Below are 17,613 nucleotides of genomic sequence, written 5' to 3' on the forward strand. Positions count from 1 at the left end.
CTACTAAGGTTATATTACTTACTTTTTATTACAAAACGCCCACCTTTAGAAGCACTGCGTATGGGAAATGATTGTAAATGCAAATTCAGTTAGCGTTGGAGTGAACTGTGGGTGTGTAGAAGTCAATGAGCTGCCCGCTCGCATGGGTCAGTGTGTGTATGTGCATATGTGTGTTGTGCGATGGCGGTACACAGGCATACATTTGAGAGTGAGATCTTTTTCATTTATTATACAGTTGCAGCAGCAATCCATACTTTTTATATTAAATTCTTATTGGAGTAGAGGATTGGAGTTTGAGACTTAATGAGTTTCATCTTGGAGCCATCGCTGGCTGCAGCTTTATAAACCTCCCCCGCGTTCAAACACCACCTCCTTCAGATGCTGCTTAGCACACCTTGGCTGAGCGGCATCTGAACTCCTGCTGCAGTAACACTGGATTTGGATAATTCATTATATGACACTTATTGTGAATCTCTTGCTTGTTTTCGACAAGAAATGTGGTGAATAAAACCCTAAAAACCTTATTTACAGGTCTGGCTGATCAAGATTATAACACAAAAGAATGTGACCAGGCAGCTCTAATTAAATGTGCTATCATTTATTTGAAGGGACAAATTTCAGAATTATAATTAAAACGTGTAGTTGCAACTTGACATTCTAAGCAGTCTACTGTATTTGGACATAAAATACAAAAACCCAATCTGAGAAATAGCCGCCGGCTGAAATCTACATAAAATAAATTATGAAACCCTAACAGCGTTAACACTTGACTCCTGGCTGTTCAGGGTCATGAGCCATCTTAGCAGCTGCTATACAATATAATACATGCTATTAGCATGGGTGTGATGTCTTAGTATGCAAACAACACATCCCACAGTAACTCTCCTCGGTGGCTTGTGTTGGTTGGTATTTTGTCAGGCTTCTCACGGTTCGAGCATAAATCTTCAATCAGATATGCCTGTTTATTCACTGTAAATGAGACTGGGACAGAGAGACGGGAGGGATTCTTTTGAAATGCAAAATGTAGACCGTGGTACCTGAAACCCATCACTTATCTAAATCAAGACATGTTTAAGGCCTTCAAATAACTTTGAGGACATTCAAATACATTTAATATGAATCACATAGGTTGAAGTATATCATCAAGTGGCAGATTTGCTTTAATGATTTGACTTGAAACAATAAAACAAAAACCACAGCAGGACTAAGACCTCTAATGCTGAACCGATTAGACAATGAATCAATAATTGGAAATCGTTATCAACGACAATTGTATAGATAGTTGTTCTAAATTGTGGTAAACCTAAAATCATCAGTTGATCGATGGGAAAATGTATCAGTTCCAGTTTAGATTTCATCTTTGAGTAAATTCTCAAGCGAAGATGCAAACTTTTTGTTCCAGATTCTTTTTTTTTCTAGGTGTCTCTAGTTTATATCATTTAAATTTCATGTTTTAAAAAATTTGATGAAAATGATGATCCGTTGCCATCAGTCTTTCAGCTTCTTTCCATTTTATATCATCATGAAATGAATACATACATTTTGGACTGTTCATTGGGCCAACATGTGATTTAAAGATGCCGGTAAGGAACAGATAGTGAGAACTAAATCAACAGTTCCTTGTTAAAAAAAATAGTAGGCTGGTTCATAAATAAACCCAATTTAACTGTAAACATAGCGGCCCAATCATCACACAGCTTTTTACCCAAACCAGACATTCTGATCTACTTCATCACTGGGAGATACAACTTCATAACAAAAGAAACTATTGCAGTTGGAAAAAGACTACAAATAAGTCCGTGATGTAGGAGGAATAAAAAGCCCAGAGAGGTAGCAAAAGGAGCAAAAGGATTCAAAGGGGCACATGGGAAAGCAGACGACACCTAAAGACATTAGTGATTCCCGGCTGTGTGTTGAGAGCCTTCTCCCCTTCTTGTCCTCCCTCTATCCCTCGCTCCCTCTGCTCCATGTGAAGATTAAAGCAAGTGGCATAAAGGGGAGCGCAGTCCACCTCTAAGCTAGTGTGAAGGGGAAACTTCCCCCCAGCACAAAAGTTGTGCTCTCCGCTCTTTTTCCAAAGCGTGCCGCAGCTCAAATCGGCTTTGAGAAATTAATCCCTGCATTATGGAGGGAGTAAAGTAAACAAACGGAGAACAGGATGGGGACCTGCGAGAGTGTGAGACGGTGAGGCTTTTGTAGGTAAAAGCTTGTTTTTCTCCAGAGGAACAGAGCTGTGAAGGCTGTGTGTGCCGGTACAATGAGAAGGAAGTGAGCTCAAGAGGTGATGGAGGGGGAGAATGAAGGAAATGAAGCAGCAAAAGCCTCCTCGATCCTTGGGGACACTCCGTGGAGAAGAGCATCTCAGCTCTTTCTCCTGCTTGGTCTTAAACCGCTGTCTCTGTCTCTCATATGTCCGGCTTATTACTGGCTTTGTCTTCCCTGTCTTCATTCAACCACTCTGCCCCTGTGGCTACGAGTCATTGTCTGCAAATCCTCCTGCAGCAGCAGCAGCCTTCCCCTCTCCTTTTCCCATCATATCTCTCCACTGAGAGGGTACTTAGATAAGGCCGGGGGTTCAGTCTGACGAAATCAGAACTTCCCACTGAGCAGAGATTAAACTCTGAGTGACCGAGCGGACAAGTTCTCTCACTCTCTGCGGTTGGCTGGCAGAGAGTTTCTATCTCTGTTTTTTTTCCTTTGACAGTTTAAACACCCGTCTGTCTGGGCGCCTCCTGAGTCTCTCCATAAGTGCACTTTCAGTCTCTCTCCGCTTGTCTGCATGTTGCCTCTCGCTGCCTCCACACATATCTGCCGTCTATCATCACTCCCTATCCTTTCTGCACAAACTTTAAAGAGTTTTACTTGCATCTTCCTTTACAACTACACCCCCTCATAAACATCCACATTCCACATCTGCTGTTCTATACACATGTATCCTACTTTATCTATCTGCCAGTGATTTAATTTCCCACTTGCTATGCAGATATACCAACAAATAGACAAAATTAAGGATTTACCCAAGTGTATCCTGCTGTTCGTGCTTTTCTTTTCAACACAATCCCCCTAAATGAAGCAACAGCAGTTGACACTAAAATGACACCCAGCCTTTGACCTTGAGGCGTCAGGTACAGCCTCTCTATTGCAGGGTTTTCTCTTTGTAGTCCAATACTGCCACTTGGTGAAATATGTTTAAACTGCACCCTACAGAAACGACTGCTGTGTTCAGAACTGTGTTGAGGCAATACATGTACTTAGGTCATCTACTCGTATTTTGCTTCCACGTAATTTTAACGTGTTCTATTATATGATACCTCTCCTCTTATTACATTTAGGAGGATACACTTTAGAGATAAATATGGTATTTACTAAACTTGACAATATTATAAAATATTAAAGAAAATTGTGGTTTAACAGAAGGGTTCATGGGGGGGAAAGATCCTTGTTAAAATAGTTTAACATTTTGTAAAGTTAAACAAGTTTTTTTTGTACGAATATGTCTGACAACTTCAGCTAATTCAAACAGTGGGATAGTGCAAATTCTACTCCATACAAGTTATTATTTCACCAACGACGCTGAACAATTCAGATCTTATTATATTTCTTTGTTAAGAAAAATATTTAAAACTGGGACGCACAAATTAAAACACATGTTTCATATCATAGTGAACATAATGATTTTATTTAAATGCTTTAGTTTAAATATACAATTTATTCCAGATCTACAATATGCATTCCAAACAAATGCCTAATCTTTTTGTGTATTTCATTGGCTAAGATTACTGTCAAGAGTTATTTCAAAAAAAGCATTATGGTAAGTATCTCAGATATTTTATCACACTTTAGTAATTGGTTATTTTTTCTTCCTTTAATGATTCACGTTCAATGAACTGGTATAATTTTCTGACTTTGACTAAAAGTAAAAGTATGTATTCTTAAAAAATAATTTAAAAACCATTAATCCCTTAAAAAGCATCCCTTATTACGAAAATGTTTTACCGCCCTCTTTAATCCTTCCAGCTGAGCCCCAGTGTCTCAGCGATGAAGGAGTAGATGTGCGTATCCTCCAGGATGGCCTTGGCGGTGGGTTTCCCTGCGCCGTGCCCACTGCGGGTGTCTACCCTCACCATCAGAGGCTGGCGCTGCCCGGGGCTGCTGCCCACTACGTGCTGCAGCGCGGCGCAGTACTTCAGGGTGTGGAGGGGCACCACGCGATCATCGTGGTCTCCCGTCAGAAGCAGGACGGCAGGGTAGGGGGGGCCAGAGTAAGGTGGCTGAGGCAGATTATGCAGAGGAGAATACCTGGAGAGAGGAGGTGAGAAACGCGAGGAACATGTGAGAGATTCAGAGAGAAGAGAGGGGATGGGGAGGACTTAAGTGTGAAGCAGTTGCTCTGTAGTTATTTCTGGGCATATGTGGGTGAGTGTAAACCTGGGAAGAACAGATGGACACATGGAGATAACTTGCTCTTAAGTTAGGTGTTCAAAACTAATCTCCAATAACAGGAAGATGATCGGCATAGGAATTATTCAAATCATTAAACATCACATACTATTATAATGTGATTCCCTTTTTTATTTCTTCCTTACGTGCTGCTTTAAAGCATTTATTTCCTTGTATTGACTTATTTATCTATATTATTTTACTTTTAATATTTAAATATAAATGTTGTGTCTAGCATAAAGAGGGCTACATCTACTCCTCGTTGGTCTGACTGATCAGTAACTGCAACACGTCCTCATGAATATAAAGTAAGTGATTTGCTTTGTGTGTTTCCTACTTGATTAGCCACTTGAATTCATCCGGGTCGTCAGCACAGCCGTAGTCGGTGGTCCAGGCGTGGCCGATGGTGAATTTGTGGAACTTCAGCATATCCATCACCCCCACCTCTGCCACAGCACAACCAAACAGGTCTGGACGCTGGTTCACGCATGCAGCTGTGTGTGCATTTAAATATGTATTACAAATCCCTTCAAATATACACACTCAAGCACACACATACCTCCCCGTAACTTCCCACTGTAGGACACAATCACTCCTAAATGGCTGCTTACACACCAGGGAGGAAGGCATTAGCTTAGTTTGTGGGATGCCATATGGCGGCTCCGCCTTTGGTAAATGATGTGACTAAGCACTGCTTAATGTGCTGTTTAATAGAAGATTAATCGAAGCTAAGCAGCTAACTGCTGTTAGATGAATTTGATATTAGCAATTATGCCAAAGATGTAATATAAAGAAAGCATTTTGATGAATGTAACTGGGACTAGAAACAGACCAGTGAGTCTCCCAAATTTTTGCCGCTAACGTTGAAGCTAACCCCCTTTACTTTAAGCAGCAGGTTGCAATCAAAATGGGTCCTGAGTTGTAGCATTTATTCCTCCAAAAAATAAACTGTACACACACTGAACAAGCTATAGTTCCACTTCTGACTTTGTACTCACACAAACCTCTTTTTCCTTTCTTTTGCTTTCACTCTCAACCACACACACTAATAGTACACGCAACACCTATGCACAAGTTATTATTTAAAAGGGAGTTTGCTATTTGTATAAGTCACCTTAAAAACATGATAAATATAAATATTTTTGGCTAAATCCCAAATTGTGAGGCCTCTAGTTTGCAATTCAATAGTGGAGATTGGGTAAAGCTTCATTAAAAGATGTAAAGCTACACCAAAAATGTAGGCAGAGGGTTTCCCCACCTTTAAGATTTTAACACCTTAATGTAACAAATAATGGGCTGATATATACTAGTTTCCAGGGTATATATTTAAAATCCACATACCTTTTCTTGTTCTCTGTCTCTGGCTGTCAGACTAAACACACACCGTGAATCCTGCACTCACCCACTAGCAGTCCTCCATTAGAGGCTCCGTTGATGGCGATGCGGCTGGCCGTGGTGTACTTCTCCTGGATCAGATACTCTGCTGCACACTGGAAGTCATCGAAGCAGTTCTGCTTGTTCCCCAATGTGCCAGCTGCAAACACATACACACAACAGAACATGTAGCATTAAACCACACCCACTAATGTTTTCTAATGAACACGTTCTGACACACTCATAAGCACAGTTCTGTCTCTTTAAGTGCATTCCATAGATGTCTGTACCTTTGTGCCAGGTGAGGCCGTACTCGCCACCCCCTCTGATGTTGGCCACTGCCAGGATCCCTCCCAGGTGGCGCACAAACAGCAGGTAAGCAACACTGATCACAGACAGAGAAAATAAAGCCATGTACAAAGAAATGCATACAATGGTGTCAAAAAACTGAACATAAAAGGATGTTTTATTATTTGAATTAGCAAAAACAGAGTAAGTACGGCACAGAAAGAGTAAATTAATTTCATATTCAATTTTTTCGACAATCTCAACATGTAAATTATAATAACACACCACCTTTGTGTTTAATCTATAGTTAAGCATGGTACATTTGTGCTGATTGTGTAGGGTACGCAAAGCGTTGTTTTTTATCATTGGGCATTAGGTATTCATATGGTGTTTCTAAAGCACCACTGATACATATATTTGCCTGTTATTTACAGAGAAATCAGACACAAAGTAGACCCTCATATGCGTGTCCCTGTTCTGAAGTAGCCAACAATGGCAGGTACATTTGCAAGCGTGGCAACATCCAACAATCAGCTCACTCTCACAGCCGGGCTAGGCAATCAGACATCCTCTCTGCAATCATGTATAACCTCGCTGGTTAATGTGATATTATAATGCACAGGAGGGCAGCAGAGACATCACTTTGAGAGCAGAGGATTTGTTTTAGAAGAAACATGGCAGCTCTGTTTTGTTACCCTCAGTTTATTCATGGGTGTACTTACTTATAGTGTGGCTGGATGGAAGCCTCAAAGCCTCCGTAGCCATAAAGGAAGACAGGATGAGTCCCGTCCTTCTTCAGGCCCTTGGTGTGAACTAAGAACATGGGGATCTTGGTTCCATCCTTACTGGGATAGAATACCTGCCGATACATAAGAGAGGGTAAAATAAATCTGTTTTATTTATGTACTTTTATCTGTATTTTACCATAAATGTCTGTGTTAGTGAATGGCACATCAACTATGTTTCTGATAAGTGACACAAACAGCTTTCACCACTTCCTCATTCATAGTAATTCAGATTCTGGGAAGTCTGCATCATAGCATGAATATGCCCTCACTAGATGCAATAAAGACAACATGAACTTGAGTTAACTGTGAGCTGACGGGAAGACATAACAGCAGTAAGAAATAGTAATGAGGAAGTTTGAGCATGGTGACATATGATCTACATAAATAAAACATTTAAATGAAGGAAGTTACCTGGCTGGTCTCATATTCCTCTTGCTTGACGCCTTTTACCTCCACCTCCCTGAACACCTTGGGCTGGGGGTTTTCGTCACTCAGATCACAGTGGTAAATGATACCTGGCAGCACAGAACAGAGGTCACATCAATAAGAGGGGACTGTGTATAACTAATTGCATGGACCAGTTTTTGTAACACATTTTTCATATTAAGTAAAACAATTTGACATACATTCCAAATTACACAACCTTACTTATATAGGGAGCTACTTTCACCAGCCTTCTCTACATGCATGATTTATTTGACTAACTAAGAGCCTGTAAAAGTGTCTGTATGATTAGTCACACCCAGATAAACTATTTTATGAATGCAAACGATCCGCCATGTTCCCTCTCCTGCAGTATTTAAATAGCAGCTGATTACGTGCTCAGAAGGTCGACTAAGACGTGCAATAAAATGCTATACAGTGCTGTCAGGATTTATAGATTAAGAGGACAAGAACGACCGACCATTTAAATAAATGTTTTATCCCTGGATTTTTGCCATGTGTTTATGATAAAACTAAATATCTTGGGCACTTGATTACAGATTGAATGTCTGATGACGGTGACATTTATGTACTCAAGCTAACGAGAACATTTTACATGTCAAGATAGGTCAATCGAGAGCATTTAAACATCTGTATATGCTGCTGGCTATGAGGGTCAAGTTTACAGATGCGAGAATGCATAAGCTTGAGGTTGCTTATAATTATGCAGATTTTACTTCTAAAACCATGGTGGAGTAGTGCATGACAGTTGTTTTGTAATGCAGGGGTCAACCCTTTCCCGGGACTATTGACGTATCTGATGACGAGCAAGAACACCATCACAATCATCATTAAGTTAACGCTGACACGTTATGTAGTATCGTGTTTCGTTTTAAATGTAAGGATTGTTTTTTCAACCAGCATTTCTAAATGACTTTTAAATGATTTGTCCGGCTTTAAAATCTCTTTGGGATTTACTTGGAGACACCCTTGCTGAAATCCTGAATACAGATGTATCACTAAGTCCAGCTACATGCTTGCTGGGATCTCAAATCTTAATTTGCAATAAAACTCCCTGGCATGCCTCGCCCTAATGAGCCTCTTACAGTAACTATGGAAGAAGCTGCCTCCTCCCTGTTATAATTAGATAAGTCAGATAATATGCTATGGTATACGATAAGGGAATTCCTGGATTCAAACCATCTTGGCCGTTCCCCTTAATACAAAACAAATATTACAAGTGAGACAAATGGAGTAAGTTCATTTAGGAAGGAAAGTAAAAATATATATACATTTATTTATTATTAATAATGAAAGTATATCTATGTTATGAAGTGAATCATGTATTAATACGCCATGTTCATGCATAAAATATAAGGACACTAACAAATCGCAATAGTTCAAATGAATTATGGCGGCTGGTAAAGAACAAAAATATTTATTTTTTTTAAAAGGCTTACACTACAAAGTGTCATTCTGTAGTGGATAATTTGCTGCTAGGTAATTCTGAAATTTCCAAAGCACATATTTCTTTTAAAAAATCGATTGAAACATCCCTTATTTTACTTTTGGATATTAAGAAGACCAACTGCATTTTTCACTATTTCAAAGAAAAAGTTAAAAACTTGTGAAAATATAAAAAAGCTATTTAAACAATGAACATGTTGGATTTAAGGCTAATAGTTTAACAGTTTTTTTAAGAGCTTTGTTGGCAATTCTTCTTTGCGGTGTATAGTTTTACGTTTGGATTTTATAGCACTAGTTTCAATAACTTGTGACACTAAAACGCTATGGTTACCTGGAGTAGTGAAGGAGGTGAACTTGTAGAAGAACTCTGAGTGCTTCTTCTTGCAGCTCACTCCTAACACTGCGCCGACGCCCAGCGGCAGATCCATGACCAGCCGGCCTGTGGACAGCTCGTACACCTGCAGGATGTCTTTCACATCATGCACATAGTTGACCAGCAGGTGGCGCTGGTTCAGACAGGAGACGAGGCCTGAAGAGGGATTTCAAAAGAAGTGTTAGAGAGTGAACATAACAACATGTGAATCAGATATCCTTTATTCATCCCTCAGCTGGTGTTAATCCCACAGAAAATGTTCACTTGCTTCCTTTTTTTAAAATGTTTTTATCTCTGTCGACTTCCTTTCTGCTATTTATCTTACTAATAATAACTAATCTCATCCTGGGATGAAGCCAAATACAATGGCTTTGGATTGCACACAACCTTATTGATTAGCGACATTACATGATATGTCACATGTAAAGATGCTTATCAAAGATAGGTAGAGCAAAGACTTCATACATGTATGCACCATGTATTCTTTCACTGTAACAATATGAGATATCATCAACAGCCAGCAGGGGGCAGTCTAATCTATGATAAGTGTTAAGTCTGTGAGTGCAGGAGGCCACTCAGCAGATGTCCATGGTGCTAAAAACACTGCATTTTTACTGTCAAGGCAAGGACAACACAGAATAAACGGATGAATAAGTGACTTTTTACTTTAAATTTGGTACAATACTTTTCAACAGCCTGATGCCCACAACCACCACCATCCCTATAACGACCTATGGTTACCAAGATATAGAACAATATTATAAGAAGTACAGTGGGGAGAACAAGTATTTGATTCACTGCTGATTTTGCAGGTTTTCAAACTTACAAAGCATGTAGAGGTCTGTACTTTGTATCATAGGTACACTTCAACTGTGAGAGACGGAATCTAAACTCCAGAAAATCACATTGTATGATTTTTAAGTAATTAATTTGTTTTAATTTTTGTTTTATTGCATGACATAAGTATTTGATACATCAGAAAAACAGAACTTAATATTTGGCACAGAAACCTTTGTTTGCAATTACAGAGATCAGATGTTTCCTGTAGTTCTTGACCAGGTTTGCACACACTGCAGCAGGGATTTTGGCCCACTCCTCCATACAGATCTTCTCCAGATCCTTCAGGTTGCGGGGCTGTCACTAGGCAATACAGACTTTCAGCTCCTTCCAAAGATTTTCTATTGGGTTCAGGTCTGGAGACTGGCTAGGCTACTCCTGGACCTTGAGATGCTTCTTACGGAGCCACTCCTTAGTTGCCCTGGCTGTGTGTTTCCGGTCGCTGTCATGCTGGAAGACCCAGCCACGACCCATCTTCACTGCTCTTACTGAGGGAAGGAGGTTTTTGGCCAAGATCTCGCGATACATGGCCCCATCCATCCTCCCCTCAATACGGTGCAGTCGTCCTGTCCCCTTTGCAGAAAAGCATCCCCAAAGAATGATGTTTCCACCTCCATGCTTCACGGTTGGGATGGTGTTCTTGGGGTTGTACTCATCTTCTTCCTCCAAACACGGCGAGTGGAGTTTAGACCAAAAAGCTCTATTTTTGTCTCATCACATGACGTTCTCCCATTCCTCCTCTGGATCATCCAGATGGTCATTGGCAAACTTCAGATATGCGCTGGCTTGAGAAGGGGAACCTTGCATGCGCTGCAGGATTTTAATCCATGACGGCGTAGTGTGTTACTAATGGTTTTCTTTGAGAGTGTGGTCCCAGCTCTCTTCAGGTCATTGACCAGGTCCTGCCGTGTAGTTCTGGGCTGATCCCTCACCTTCCTCATGATCATTCATGCCCCACGAGGTGAGATCTTGCATGGAGCCCCAGACCGAGGAAGATTGACCGTCATCTTGAACTTCTTCCATTTTTCTAATAATTGCGCCAACAGTTGTTGCCTTCTCACCAAGCTGCTTGCCTATTGTCCTGTAGCCCATCCCAGCCTTGTGCAGGTCTACAATTTTATCCCTGATGTCCTTACACAGCTCTCTGGTTTTGGCCATTATGGAGAGGTTGGAGTCTGTTCGATTGAGTGTGTGGACAGGTGTCTTTTATACAGGTAACGAGTTCAAACAGATGCAGTTAATACAGGTAATGAGTGGAGAACAGGAGGGCTTCTTAAAGAAACACTAACAGGTCTGTGAGAGCCGGAATTCTTACTGGTTGGTAGGTGATCAAATACTTAGGTCATCCAATAAAATGCAAATTAATTATTTAGAAATCATACAATGTGATTTTCTGGATTTTTGTTTTAGATTCCGTCTCTCACAGTTGAAGTGTACCTATGATAAAAAATACAGACCTCTACATGCTTTGTAAGTGGGAAAACCTGCAAAATCGGTAGGGTATCAAATACTTGTTCTCCCCACTGTATAAGTGAACTAATACTTGACCTTTAATGAGGCTATTTAAAAGATCTGTTTAAGAGCCATAAAAAACGTATTGTCAGATGTAACTCAACTTGTTACAGTAAAACTTGTCGAATGCATACACACAACTGCTTGATACCATGGCAACAAGTGTATTAGTTCTGCTTTATCCAGACAGGACATGCATACTGTACAAACATAACTAATTCATTGAAACATATTTAAAAAACATGTTGTATTGATATGATTTATGATATTCTTAAATATGTATTATGTGATATTAGCAGCATTCGGTATCATTTCACTTAAGCTACATCTTACCATATTCAGAATTCAAGCAGTATAAAAACATCTAATTAAATAAAAGCTTTATAAAATTTCATTTAGTATTTGTATGCAGCCACAAGCTCGAATTAAGTGCTTTTACACAACACTATGAAGACCTAATTTATATGATAACAAGGGTTTACTATATTTGTATTCATTATTTTGCTGTGTTAGTAGTCTCTAGGTGCAGTTACCGTCATTTATGACTCACACCAAAACAAATTTAAACAAAATGCTTCTGGGCCAAGTTTCACTTTTTAGCAGAGTTCCCTCTGACGGACATATTCCACCACAGCAGCAGAACTTCCCAGTTTTTGTGGTTGGACTGTCATCGAAACATTAGGACAGATAGTCTGTGAAAAACTTTTGTGCAACATTATAGGAGCTCAATTGTGGAACTTTGTCACCACGTGTATGCCATTTACGCATTTCTAAGTTTGATGGAGTTTTCACATGCTCTTACACAAACCCACAGCTGTTTAACAAACAACAAAGATTAGTTTTACACATCGTCACTCAAACTGCTGTGTGAACTTTGCATTGTGTTGGACTTCTTCTGTAGAAAACTGATACTGAACAGGTGGACTTCATAGCAGACTTTGCCTTTTCGCTCACCCAAGACATCTTTGTCGTGCTGTGGAAGGAGGGCAGTCCAGTGCTGCCTGTCTGCTTTCTGGATATCAATGTTGATGAGACAGTAGCGAGGAGCGTCAAAGTTGGAGTGGAAGGTGAACACGGTTCCCTCGTTGGTGATATAGGAGTACTGGGCTTCAAAGTTGTCCACAAGTTTGACCCATGGAAGCAGGCCTAGAGGAGAAGATAAATAAAATGACTAAAAATGTGAAATAAAAAAGGTGCATCGTGTTTGTTTATCATCTATTGCATTGACCATTGGGAGTTTTAATAACTAAATCTCTAGCGCAGCAAACAAAAACACCTGAAATAAAATGGATTGTAATGTCCAATAGTACATTTTCCCAATTGGCTTAAACTAGAATGGGTCAAAATTCCCCTGTGAGACAACTTTCTGAAGCAGAAAATAAGTGGCTAAGTGAATATTGAAACATCCCCTTCTGGTGAGGTAACTGATGAGTCAACAGCATTAACCACGTTTCTGCTAACACAGCACATTTATTTTGTTCCAGGAAGCTGTAGAAATATCTATTGCTGCTATAAAATGTACACTCGAAAGCAGGCCTGGGTTTCAATCAATCCATGTTTGAAAAAGCAGCGTTTGATCAAATAGAGGACAGTTTGCTAAAACTTCCCAGTTAAACAATATGAAATTGAGAAGGTTTAAACTGGACAGGTAAAAAAGAAGATTTTTTCGGTAGATGAATATGTTTGGGTTTTGGACTTATGGTCAAACGAAACAAGATATTTTAAGCAAGGTTTCCAAATTCTTAAATATAAAAATTCAATAATTGTTCAAGGACTTCCTAAGTCCAATTCTCCAAGTTCAAGAAACTAACACAGCATGGCAGATCAAGGTTTAGTACTTTCCCCGACTTTTCTCGAGACAGGTGGCAAGAGACATTTTTAGTTTATTTTCCACCCAAAAGCAAAAACAAACACTTTATGTCTCATGTTCTTCAGTATTCAATTCGCTATATTTACATCCTGTTGTTTTGACTAAAAGTTACGTTTCTGCTGTGGCATGATTTCAATATCATCATCAAAATACTTGAGCAGGTATCATATAAAAATGTTGTTCAAAAATAAGAAGTAGTTGCTGTCTACCACCAGTTCAGATCACTTTTGGGATCAATAATATTAATGAATGCTTATATACCTCCAAGACATAATTTGCATCTTGTCCAGCATCAGATTCTAACAAACAAAACAGACTGTTCTTAATTCTCAATTAAATATATGCGTTGTTGTATTAATGAAACGCTTAAATGTCTGCTGGGAATTTTTCACTCAGATACAGACCTGTGATGCCATTGGGGAGCTGCTGAAGGTCGCAGTACCACAGCTGGTTGACAGGTTCACAGCCTTCAGTGATGGACAGAACAGCGTATCTGCCATCATCTGATATCTGGAAGGAGAAAGGGAGGAAAAAAGGTAAGAAAGATAAAAGGAACTTACTTTTACACTAATAAAGGATCTGCTTGTTTCTTTCACCACGGTCCCGATTGCAAATAAGAAATTATAAAAAGTGGTTCTATATGAGCATGGACTTACGGTGACTGAACTGTGCCACTTGGGATGTTCGGGGAATTCTGCAACCAGAATATCTTCTGACTGTTTGGTGCCGATGACGTGGTAGTACAGCTTTTGATTGATGTTGCATGTAGTCTCTGTGCCTTTAGTGAGGAAAAAAAAAACAGAGGGGTTTAGTCTTGAATTATTTTGGAATAGGTTTTGTTCCGGATAAAGCAGTTTGTGTTCCTAACCATCAGTTTTGCCTTCCTGCCGCGGGTAGCAGTTGTAAAAGATGCCCTTGGCATCATGGGTCCATGCCAAGCAGCTGAACTTCACCCTCTCCAGTGCATCAGGCAGTACGGTGAGGTCGTCAGCCTTCAGGAAGTTCACTGTTACCCAGTCTGAACCACTGCTGCTCAAACCATATGCAAAATATTCACAGTCCTCTGACAGGCGGCCCACTGGATAGAGAGAGGGACAAAGAAAAGAAAGATGGATTCAGCCCACACATCTTTTTCATTATAATAACATGCAAAATATTTGCCTGGAGTTTGACTCACTTCTCAGAGCCACAGTGCCATCTTCTGAGAGTTTATTTGGGTCAAAGAATACAGTGGCAGCTTTATCCAGAGAGTCCTGCACATACAGCACTTGCTGGTTTTGGAGACCCGTGTTATGAAAGTAAAAGTACCTTGAAATAAAAAGGTGATTGTCATTTTTGTATAGTTTTATTAACTTCACATCTGCAGTATAAAAAGTAGTTGCCCTGTAAGTGTTTTTCCGTCTGACCAATGCTTATTTTTTTTACAAGTACCTCTTCCCTCTCTTGAAAGGGCAGCTGTATTTGGGATGGTCATAGAGCTCAGTAAGACGCTGGTGGAATTGAGCCCGGACAGCGCACTGCTCAAGGTATGGCATGGTCAGTTTGTTCTGCTCCTCAACGAAAGCCTGAACAGACGGAAAGAGTGAGGAGGGATTGGAATTTCCGTGGATGTTTTTGGTAATGACACTGCTTCAACTTTCTGAAAGAGATTAATACATACCATGGTTTCTGCACTATCAGGGTCTTCCAGCCATGTGTAGGGATCACAGATCTTTGTACCATGATAGTCATCCACCTGCAAGGTAAAAACAACAAAAACATATTATATTTGCCCTTTAAACGTGTTGCTTGTCAGCACAGGAATGTAGGGTGCTGCTTCACAGGTGGGAAGGTTCTTTGTCAATGTTCTTGTTAGGTTTCCAGCAATTGCATCAGGTAATCCCCATTAGTTGAGAAGCATTGCATAATTTCTGAGAATTTCACCTTACTTGTCATCATGTTAGCAGGTGTTTTTGTTAATTTTGATACACTGTTTTTAGTTGTAGTACCTGTACACTTTGTGAAGACAACATTTGAATCAAATCTAATCTAGGGTCCATCCCTTAAAGTTTAAAATGACAACCATGTGTAAGACACAGCAGAAAAGATCTGTTCAATTCCGTATATGACGTTCAGAATTTTAATTCCACGATTTTGATACAGATGTTTAAAGCTGTAAATGTCTGGGCAAATAATACTACTTAAAAAATGTATGGTGACAATTGGTACACTAAACTCTGTCACAAATCACAGTCATGTATCGGGGTTGATATGAGTTATGTTAGAAAAACAGTATGATCATTTTTATTTTATTTAAAAAACTCAATCTGTTAAGTCTGAGAATAACAAAATTGGTGTTGGCAATGTAATGACATTTGGGTAAAGTATATAGTTTATCATTCGTACTAAAATGTGTATCTTTAAAATATGTAATGAATACTTGTAATTTTCCATAAAGCAGTAAAATGGATAACTGATTGTTCATTCGCAAGCACATTTGCCTTACTGCTGTCATTGCTTATTTCCCAGTGTTTTGTAACATAATTGTGTAGTTTCTTCAACCGCTGCGTGAACAATTCTGGCAATAACTCAGTCAATGAAGTGGTGATACTGATGTTTCACATGCAAACACAGCAGAATTGTGTAGGATGGCAAAGGTGCAAGTTTCAAACATTATAAAAATATACTCTCTGTGCAAGGTCACGTCCTCATCTACTTGTGATACCATTAAAGGAAGTGACGCATGTTGGGTTTTGAAAGGCCTGAGTTACACATTACAAAACATGTTACTTTTAGTGCAAAACATGTGGTTCCACTGAGGAATTGCCTCGTGGGGTGTCAATGTTGCTTTTACCTCACCTGCATGAATCAACACATTTCGAAACCAGTTATTACACGAAGAACGTTTTTATTTTGGTTACACCGTTTTGTTTTTGTTTCTTCACTGAGTAGCCATTTGCCTTTCTCTAACCCTCCACCACCACCGATATAACGTGTCTTTCTCTTCCTGGACTCGCTTTTCCTACTTGTGAGTAGGAAACAGACAGAAAGAAAGTTCACCGCAGGACTTTCGACACTGACCTTACTCTCATCTCTTCGAGCAGTCGGGTACTTAAACGCCATTGCAGAGTTTCCTAAAGTTTTCCTGTTTCCTTAAGTGTGTTCTAGATGCACCGTCTTCACCGAATCAATGGAGCCTTTAAGTGAAAGTGAAAGCATTTTTTTAAAACAGACACCACACACACGTTTTAACAAACCGTGTGCGTTTGCTCTTCATACAGGAAGTGATGTGTCATGAAATATGGAAAGCCAAAAAGACCAAAACCGTTAGTGCGCGCATCTATTATTATTTTAATGTATACCACTTGCGCAATTTATAACTATTAAAATTGTCATTTGGTATCATAACACAAATAATAATACAAAAACCTCAAAGCAAAACGCTTCAATAACCACTGTAGGCTAATAATGAAACAGAAAAGGAGGCGTGTATGCATGCATGCTCTGGTTGATGACAGTATCAAAGTCAAAGTCCACTTTATTGTCAAAGTTTCCACGTGTTATACAGAAAATTGAAATACCGTTTCTGGCAGTCCCACAGTGCAAATATAACAAGAACATATAACATAAAAAGATAAGAGCCTAGAAAAAAAAAGGGTGGGTAAAAAGGGGTATACAAAACAAAAACTAAGTAATATATACATATGTTAGACACAATCAACACAGTTTGACGGTAGTGCAAGATGTTCTTTAGTGCAAAATGCAGTATATGACAGCATATGCACGTGATCACTTTGATACAGTTTATGGCTAAAACAAGTGCTATAATATAAGATAATATACTGGACTCTACTAAGCTACAACTTAATACTGTGAGTTTCAAATCCCTACATGAAACCTAAACAATGTTCAATTAAATTCATACAAAAAGTCGGCAAACTTCACATTTGAGAAGCTGCTTGCATATCATTGGCACATGTTCTTCTCATGTGACTTGAATGATTTATCTGTCATAATAATTGATTCAACGTTTTTAACACACTCTTGTAATTCCTTGGTAAAAGTGAATCATTGAACAACAAAAGCCTTTGTTTTGTCATCAAATACACCTGCATTAAGAAGAAGATGAACCTTTATTAATCCCCCTAGGGGGAAATTCAGTTTTCACTCTGTTTTTATATGCATATATACATTAACCACGCACAGTACACAGGTAGGTGCACACATGCACATGCATTTTTAAGTACACACACAATTTATAC

General features: G+C 39.4%; 1 protein-coding gene across 2 annotated transcripts; it reads right to left on the reverse strand.

Annotated features, from left to right (window-relative positions):
• Window positions 1–3,650: 3,650 nt before the first annotated feature.
• LOC134875416 (prolyl endopeptidase-like) lies at window positions 3,651–16,641 on the reverse strand. 2 transcript variants are annotated; one of them, XM_063899989.1, is made up of 15 exons: window positions 16,433–16,641; window positions 15,033–15,107; window positions 14,804–14,937; window positions 14,550–14,680; window positions 14,241–14,450; window positions 14,029–14,150; window positions 13,777–13,882; window positions 12,457–12,648; window positions 9,112–9,309; window positions 7,302–7,405; window positions 6,825–6,961; window positions 6,105–6,199; window positions 5,843–5,974; window positions 4,778–4,934; window positions 3,651–4,299 (listed from the first exon to the last, which is right to left on the reverse strand). In XM_063899989.1, the coding sequence occupies exons 1-15, from the start codon at window positions 16,472–16,474 to the stop codon at window positions 4,005–4,007; spliced, it is 2,130 nt and encodes a 709-aa protein (XP_063756059.1). In that variant the 5' UTR covers window positions 16,475–16,641; the 3' UTR covers window positions 3,651–4,004. The 2 variants fall into 2 exon arrangements, with proteins under 2 accessions (XP_063756059.1, XP_063756060.1); XM_063899990.1 differs by having other exon boundaries at window positions 16,438–16,598.
• Between the last annotated feature and the right edge of the window lie 972 nt (window positions 16,642–17,613).

The sequence above is a fragment of the Eleginops maclovinus genome, chromosome 13 (assembly GCF_036324505.1).
Source record: "Eleginops maclovinus isolate JMC-PN-2008 ecotype Puerto Natales chromosome 13, JC_Emac_rtc_rv5, whole genome shotgun sequence".
NCBI lineage: Eukaryota > Metazoa > Chordata > Actinopteri > Perciformes > Eleginopidae > Eleginops > Eleginops maclovinus.

Excerpts from the sequence above, each read along its gene's own strand:
- LOC134875416 (XM_063899989.1), bottom strand. The coding sequence starts at position 16,474 with ATGGCGTTTAAGTACCCGACTGCTCGAAGAGATGAGAGTAAG. Across the intron at positions 12,649-13,776 it reads GCTCCCCAATGGCATCACAG|GCCTGCTTCCATGGGTCAAA; the intron begins GTCTGTATCTGA and ends CTTCTCCTCTAG. Across the intron at positions 9,310-12,456 it reads GCACGACAAAGATGTCTTGG|GCCTCGTCTCCTGTCTGAAC; the intron begins GTGAGCGAAAAG and ends ATCCCTCTTCAG.